We start from the raw sequence: 8,449 nt of genomic DNA, 5'->3' as shown, positions 1-8,449 counted from the left end.
TGAGACAGCCGCATAAACCAAGCTTGGGGGGCTTGTTTTAAACCATAAAGAGACTTATGGAGTCTGCACACATGGTCAGGAAAGTGAAGGTCTTCAAACCCTTTGGATTGTTCCATAAACACCTCATCTTCAAGAAGTCCATGCAAAAAGGCATTAGAGATGTCCAATTGATGAATGAACCATCCAAAGTGAACGGCCAAAGCTAAAACCAGCCGTTTGGTTGCTGGTTCTATAACTGGACTGAATGTGTCATGAAAGTCAATTCCCCCTTCTTGATCAAACCCCTTAGCAACAAGTTGGGCTTTATACCGATCAATCGTGCCATCAGATTTTTGTTTGAGTTTAAAAACCCATTTATTTCTCACAACCTTCCGATCAGATGTTCTAGGACATAAGGTCCAAGTTTTATATGACATGAGTGCATCATACTCAGCTTGAATAGCATATAACCAACACGGGTGCTTCACGGCTTGATTGTAAGTTTGTGGTTCTGTTGGAAGGCTAACAGAGGTGAGGGCTTGAAAGGGTTGTTTGGTTGCTGTGTATAGGTGGTAGTCAGGGAAAATTTTGGGTGTGGATGAGATGGTTTGGGAGCGGGTGAGCATCCTAGGTGGCTGTTGAGGAGAAGGTGAGGAAGAAGGAGGAGAGGTGGTATAGTCAGTGGATTGGAGGGAAACAGGCTGTTCAGTAGAAATTGAGGATGGTGATGCCGTGTGTGAATCTAAGGATGGTGAAGGTGATGCTGAGGTGGAAACCGAAGGTTGAGGATCACTAATAGGAGAGGTAAGTGAGGGATAAAAAATAGTAGTGATAGAAAATGTTGAAGGGAGAATAGGAGAAGAGAAATTACCTGAGGGGATAAGAGCAGCAGACCCGGAAGGAGCATCCAGTGCAGGGTAAGGTGCAGTAGGTAGATTCTTTGCTGGAAAGTGAGATTCATCAAATAAAACATGCCTAGATATGTAAACACGGTTAGTTTGAGGATCAAGGCACCGATAACCCTTTTGGATGCTGCTATAACCAATGAAAACACATTTTTTACTCCTAAAATGCAGTTTATGAGACATGTAATGTCGAAGTAAAGGATAGCAAACACAACCAAAGGTTTTGGGGAGAGAGTAATCAGGATGTTTTTGAAAAAAATTGAAGAAAGGAGAAACATTGTCCAAAACAGCAGTTGGCATCCGATTAATTAAGTATGTGGCAGTTAAAAAGGCATCCACCCAATAAGAGGAAGAGAGACTAGATTGAGCAAGAAGGTATAACTCGATTTCTGTGATGTGTCAATGTTTTCTTTCAGAGACCCCATTTTGTTTAGAAGTGTAAGGACATGTAAGTCTATGCAAGATACCATGGGTAGTGGTGAAGGTTTGAAAGGCAGCTGAGACATATTCTCTCCCATTATCAGTTTGGATTTGTTTAATTTTACAAGAGAAGAAGTTCTCAACTAAGTTTTTAAACTTGGGTAAAACATGTGAATACTTCAGATTTCTGACGTAAAGGAAATATCCATGAGAAACGAGAATAGTCATCAATAAAAACTACGTAAAACTTACAGCCACCAATTGATACAACAGGAGAGGTCCACACATCTGAGTGAATTAAGTCAAGAGGATGTGTGGACACTCGATCAGAACTCAAAAATGGTAATTTCTTACTTTTGGACACTTGACATGAATCACATAGTTGGGTACGTTTTACAGAACCAGTATATGGCAAAAGGGATTACTATAAAAGTCAGTTGATGACAGATTCGACTGGGTGTCCAAGTCGAGAATGCCAGACATCAAGAGGTGTTGTTACTCCTAGGAATGCAGAAAAACGAGATAGAAAAGCTGTTGAAGAAAGAAAGGCAGCTTTGGATTTGACACGGTTGGACTGCAACTGCTTGAGGTAGATAGGATAGAGACCTGCTTCACTCAGCCCTTGCAGGAGGATTTTCTTGGTCAGCATATCATTGATGAGAAAGCAATTAGTAGTGAGGATAAAATTGCAATGATTGGCTTTACAAAATTTTTGTATTGACAGTAAATTGGATGAGGCATGTGAACAATGTAAAATGTTCTTAAGACAAAAATGATTATTGGAAGTGGAGAGTAGTGAAGAACCAGTGTTGGCTATTTGCAAACCACCTTCATTGCCTACTGTCACAGTTTCAGTTCCTTGATATGGTTGTTGTAGGGTGAGATTCTCAAGTTCCGGGGTGATGTGGTGATTAGCATCGCTGTCAAGATACCAAGGTTGCTCTAGTTCGGTTGCACTGTGTGTAGTTGCTGCCATTGCTGCAAGTTGAGAAGGTGGGTGGCGACCTTGATAAGCAAAGTCCATCCGATGATAGCAATCCAAGGCTTGATGGCTATTTTTCCCACAAATTTGACAAGGAGGACGATTAAAAGACTCAAAAGAAGAGAAAGGATTTGTAGTTTTACCCGGTTGCATGTTGGTGGGAAAACTTGGTCTTTGAGGTGGAAAACTTGGTCTCTGAGGTGGAAAACCTGGTCTTTGAGGTGGAACTTGATGCTGAGAGGATGAGTACTACAGAAATGTCGAGGAGGCTGCCTATAGCTTTGCTGAAACTTGGGTTTTCTGGAGAGTTGCTGTGGTTTCTTTTGTGTAAAGAAGGCAAGCTATCCACCTTCAAGTTGGACAGTTTTTTGGGATGCATTTAGAAGCTGTTCATAGTTCAGTAATTCCATTTGAAAGGCATCAAATGAAATTGGGTTGCCTCGAGTAACAAAGCTGAGTGTTGTAATGAAAGGGTGGTAGGAGGGGTTAAGGCCTCCAACAACATAGGATATGAGGTCTTCATCATCTACGCCTTTTCCTATTGCAGCAAGTTGATCAGCCAAGCTTTTAGCAGTAAGGAGGTGGTCCGAGCAGCGTTGAGATCCTTGATCAAGAGTCTGAAGTTGCCTTTTGAGATGAGAAATTTGAGTGCGGGAGTTTGGAGCAAATCTGTTGGAGAGGTAAGACCAAACCTAGTGGGTTGTGTTCATTCCATAGACTGTAGAAAGGATTCTCTCAGTGAGAGTAGCATTAATCCAAGCCAGTATAAACTGGTTTTTCTTTTGCAAAACCAGAAATTCTAGGCTGTGAACTGATGTGGGTTTGCCTTCATCATCAAGGATGAATTCTGCTAGACAAGGCTCAGTGCCATCAACGATACCCAAGAGCTCATGGGTTCGTAGAGCTAGAAGGAATTGTGTGGTCTAGCTTATGAAGTTTGGACCATCCAGTTTCAAAGACACCAAAGATGTGATGTTTGGGAAAACAAAAGTTGCAGAGGTGGAGTTATCTGCGGCCATTTCAAATGGATGATTTTTCAAAAAGACTAGGATCGAAAGAGGGGATGAGCCAAGGGCTATGATACCAAGTTAGAAAGGTTGAGAGTAAAAAGGGTTTTGAAATTCTGAAGTTTAGGAATTCTCTATTTTGGAAGCGTACCAAAACAGAGGAGTTTCATTTGTATTTATAAAGGCAAGGGATTACAGTTTTTGTACAAAGGTTACAAAACAAAACAGTGTAATACAATGTACAAGGAAAGTATCAGGAACACTTTACAAGTGAGGAAAACTAAGTAAGGGACCAAAGAGGGAATAAGGCAACTCCTAGTTTCTGCTGTCATTGCAGTGCAGTGGTGTCATTGCTGGCATGTAAGATTCCTGGTTGCTGACATTTCACAGCTGCTGGTGTCATTGCTGAGGAGTGCTGGCATAGGTTTAGCAGCTGTCATTGTTGTGTAATGATAAGTCTTGAATTATTCGATTCAAGACCCCTTAATTTGCATTTGTTAGACCTAGTTCTTGTTGTATATATAACGTGTTGTTGTAGTTTTTGTGTTTTGTCTTATTTTCAGGTCTTAATTGAAATCTAATTCAGAACGCTTGAATTAGACTTGGAAATACATTAAGGGTATTTTAGTCATTTACAGAGTTCGAAATTGTTCCTGGGAGCTGAAGAATTGGCTAAGGCAATTAGATCGATCGACTTTAAATGAGATCGATCGAAATTTAGATCGATGGAAAGTTAGATCGATCGATCGAATTTTCCGTCTTCCAGAAGATCAGATATTTCAAGATCTTTTGAATTCTTTATGCAATTCAAATCATAAGTTGGATTTTGTGGACAGAAATGGACGCCGACCAGCTCTGAATACTTGGCTAAAATTAATTCTTGATGGTCTTTTGTAAATCTTATTATCTATATATATGAGATTAGGGATTTAGGTTTAGACATGCATCTTTTGGGGATTTCGGATTTGCTCAGGTGTATCACTTAAATTCTAGTGTTTTTCATTTCCTTTAATGCATGTTTTCTGGGCTTAGTTCTAGAGAGCTTGTCTCATTCCTTTTTCTTCTTTATTCTTCATGTTCTAGCTTAGGTTTTATTTCCTTTTGTAATCCGAATTTTATGATTTTAATATAGTTGTTTTTAGTTCATTTTAATCTTGTTTCCTTTACTATTTTTGATTAATTTTAATGCTTAGATTAGATTCCATTATGCATAGCTAAATTAGTCCTTAGGGTTTGATCAAAATCCTCTCCAAAAACCATGAAGTGTTTTTGAGGTTCTTAGGATTTTCTTGAGATGTTTGATGATTGTTAAGGGCTAGAGGATCTTAAAACCCATGCTAAAAGGTTTTGTTTTCAAGATTCCAATCTAATTATTCATGAAAAAGAGTTAAACTTGTCTATGAGTTTTCTTAGATTTCTTGAGTAAAACCAACGTTTGTGGAAACAAGAACGATTTCTTTTGCAATGGTTCTAATTTGACATGATTTATGTTTACCTATTAGAGTCACCTTATAGGGTATGCTAGGAAACACCGGTCATTTCACATCTTTGACCGTTTTTCAATTATAGTGTAACTTTTACGTGATGCGACCGGTGTGAAACTAGATGCTTTATCATTGTGGCCTAGTTAGGGTTTGCATATATTATGTATGCTTATTATGATGTGTTGTAGAGTAGTAAGCTAGGAGCATTAATCACTCCACACCTTTCGTAGTGTAAACGTTTTTCAATTATAGACTAATCTTTACGTGGAGTTGATTAATGTAAACCTATGTGCTTTATAACTACATCTTAACGAAAATGTTTTCACGTCGACGTCGTCGTAATGGTTTACGCCTATTACGCGCTCATATCATGCATGTTAGGAAGAACCATATAGACTTTAAGCATTTCATTGGTTGAGGATTGGATAAGATCAACACCCTAAGTTTCTTCTAAGTTTGCTTTCAATTTCCACTTTCATTCCTTCACTTTATTGTTGTAGCTTCAATTCTACAACCTTTGCCTTTGATTTTATTTTTACTTCAAAGTTAAGTTAGATACGTTCCTTTAGATATCCTATTATGCAAAACAACCAATAATCTCTGTGGTTCGATCACCCTTACTATAGTACAATCGATACGTACTATTGCGAGTGGTAAACTTATAAATTTAAAATCCACGTAGCCGGTTAGTCCGCTACCATGTAGCTGTTGGTGTCATTGCTAAGGAGTGTTGACATAGGTTTAGTTGCTATCTCGATACTCTTAACAGCCATCTATATTGCCTAACGATTCTTGCAACACTACAACTAAAAAAATATAAAAATTAAAGGTGATCAATAGGCTCAATCCTTGAGTTATAGAGAAGACAATGTTAAAACATATGATCATATTTGATTTAAGATTTGATTTTAATTTCCTACATTTTACGTAATTAAATCTGATTGTATTAAAATCTGATGATATTATCTCCGCCTATCATACTTGTATTATCTTCACCTACCACAATTCTCTTATAAATTAAATAAGAGTATTTTGTATTGAAAATATTATCAAGAAATAAGAACATAATTCCAATGATGGATGCAGGCGTCTAACGCCGATGCCGGATGAGATGACTAGACAAACCCTTGAAGCTACCTAAATATATTAGATGTACTACCTAGGTAAGAAGCTTTTCTAAAATTTACACATAATTAATTAGAAAGCTTCTTGACTTTCGGTGGAGAAAAGCAAACGAAATACGCCATTCACATGAAGAGAATAACTAGTCTTTTAAAGGACGAACATAATCGATTGGATCGAAGTTGATTGAATATCCGGAAATTAAGCAAGAGCCAGAAATTTTCAGAAATTTTCTAGCCTTCTATGGGCATATATATATATATATATATATATATATATATATATCCTTCAAAGTTATAACTTAACAATAACGCATTTTCAGTAGGTTGAATTTAGGCCTCAAACAACACCTTCCCTACCCAGGCTTGAATACTATCATTTTCGATCGCACCAAATATTAAAAAAGATACAAAAAAAGAAAAAAGACGCCGAAACAAACTGAGCCTAAATGTCATCCAAAAGTCTCTTCAATTTTATTTTTTTCCTTAGTAGACCACCGTTTTTATTTGATTTCCAGTAACATAGTAAAGTTAAGTTTATTAACGGTAATCAATGTTGATAATTCCAGCCACAGGATCAGCAATCTTGGAAAACGCTTCTCGTGACAAGTCAAGGGTTGATGGGCATCCGGGACAGTGATCCACAATCTTCACGGTCACACCACCGGCCTTGCAAGGGTGTGGTATGGCATTTCGGTCCCCTGTGCATTGAACGGTGTAGAATTTGCCACATGCAGCACCACCATTCCATATGGCGTCGCTGGCTGCCGCGATCATCACCCCATTGTTTTGGTTGCCGTAGCATGCAGAAGCTGCAACAAAAGAAATATGACCATTGGATTGGGTTAGCGTAGCAACACGTTCTACATGTTTGAGTAAAAAAGATGTTAAAAAATACATTTTTATCTTATAATACAGACGTGTTAATACTATATTTAATGAAATAGGGTCTGCTTAGTTTTGGCCTTGAAGTTTTGTCATTTCCTTTTTCTTTGACCAAAATCATGTCAAACTACCTAGGTATTTTGACATGGGTGTCAAATTAATCTCTGCACTTTCAATTATAACAATTTGTCTATTTATATGAAACATTATATGGCAATTTCCAAAAACATACTACATAATTCTAGTAAGTACAAGTAAGTCGTCGCCAATAGCACGTAGATGTAGCGTAAAATGAAAATGTAATATATAGCATTACTCGTTTAAAAATACTTACAAGCATAGTTTGTGTAAAAGGTAGCAATTCCAGGGATAGCTGAAGCTGCCAAGACAAAGCTTGCAATTATGCCTACCAAAATGAATGTATGAATCTCCATGAGTACACTATCTTGTGGCATGAACAGCACAAAATTCTACCTATGCTCCGTTTGTTTCGACGTAAAATGATTTCTGGAAAATGATTTCGGCATTTTCCGGTGTTTGATTGGGGCGAAAATAACAGTCAACGAAAATCATTTTCGGTTTGACCGTAAAAGCTTCTTTAATTTTCGGAAAACGATTTACGATTTTTAAAACCGTAAATCGTTTTCCGAAATTAAGCTCTTCGTCCTTACACGCATGTTTGATATCCGATCGTTAAAATTTAGCAATTTTCGGTCATCGGGATCCAGTCGGCGCCGGAGTCCGACAACATCCAGTCGCCGGAAACCTGCCGGCGCCGGAATCAGGCCACCGGAATTCTGCCGGTGCAGGAATCAGGCGGCCGGAATTCTGCCGTTACCGGAATCCGGCACCGGCAGACCAAATTCCTGCCGGGATATCGCCGGATTCCGGCCAAGCAGGTCGGATCTGGCCAAAACGGCTGGATCTGGACGGATCCGGGTATTGATCTGGCAAAAACGGCCGGGATCCGGCCGGATCTTGACGGATTCGGCCATTGATCCGGCCGGATCTGGCCAAAACAGCCGAGATCCGCCCGGATCCGGAAGATTCCGGCCTGAATCCGGCCATTTTGGCCGGATCCGGTCAAACTTTCTCTCTGGAATCCGGCAACGGCGACCGGACGTTGCCGGATTCCGGCGACAATTACCAAACTCTTATTTTTGCATTTCGTAATTTTTTCGTGTGAACTAAATACCGAAAAATATTTTCGAGAAAATCATTTTTTCTGAAAATGATTTCGTCGAAATTATTTTACGACGGAAATCATTTTACGTCGAAACAAACGGAGCATTAATTTCTAGTATTTCCTTTAGAATATTACTATTAATTATAATTTTACATGCTACTCTTTCCCTTTAAATAGGACTAAACCCAAAAAATCATTTCTCTAGCAGAGGATGGCTGTGACCACGCTAATGGCATTTTAGGTATATTCTTTGAATGATTTTGGCATGTATCAACACACGCCAATCGTGAAGAACCAAACCAATGAAAAAGGAGGGGTGGTTGGGGGATATATTCAACTTTTTCTTTTTTATACTTTTTTTTTAAAAAAAAAAAAAAAAAAAAAAAAAAAAAAAAAAAAACTCAAACCTGCTCTTAATTAGGATTTCCATAGTTATTATTACTATTATTATTATTATTATTATTATTATTATTATTATTA

The 8,449-nt window shown here is 38.3% G+C and overlaps 1 protein-coding gene across 1 annotated transcript; it reads right to left on the bottom strand.

Annotated features, from left to right (window-relative positions):
• Positions 1-6,438: 6,438 nt before the first annotated feature.
• Positions 6,439-7,217, bottom strand: LOC133870286 (putative EG45-like domain containing protein 1). Its single transcript, XM_062307375.1, has 2 exons — positions 7,118-7,217; positions 6,439-6,710 (listed from the first exon to the last, which is right to left on the bottom strand). The coding sequence occupies exons 1-2, from the start codon at positions 7,215-7,217 to the stop codon at positions 6,439-6,441; spliced, it is 372 nt and encodes a 123-aa protein (XP_062163359.1).
• Between the last annotated feature and the right edge of the window lie 1,232 nt (positions 7,218-8,449).

Source organism: Alnus glutinosa, chromosome 6 (assembly GCF_958979055.1).
Source record: "Alnus glutinosa chromosome 6, dhAlnGlut1.1, whole genome shotgun sequence".
NCBI lineage: Eukaryota > Viridiplantae > Streptophyta > Magnoliopsida > Fagales > Betulaceae > Alnus > Alnus glutinosa.
The sequence above is the reverse complement of the archived record's forward strand: the minus strand, read 5'-3'. Positions and strand labels throughout refer to the sequence as shown.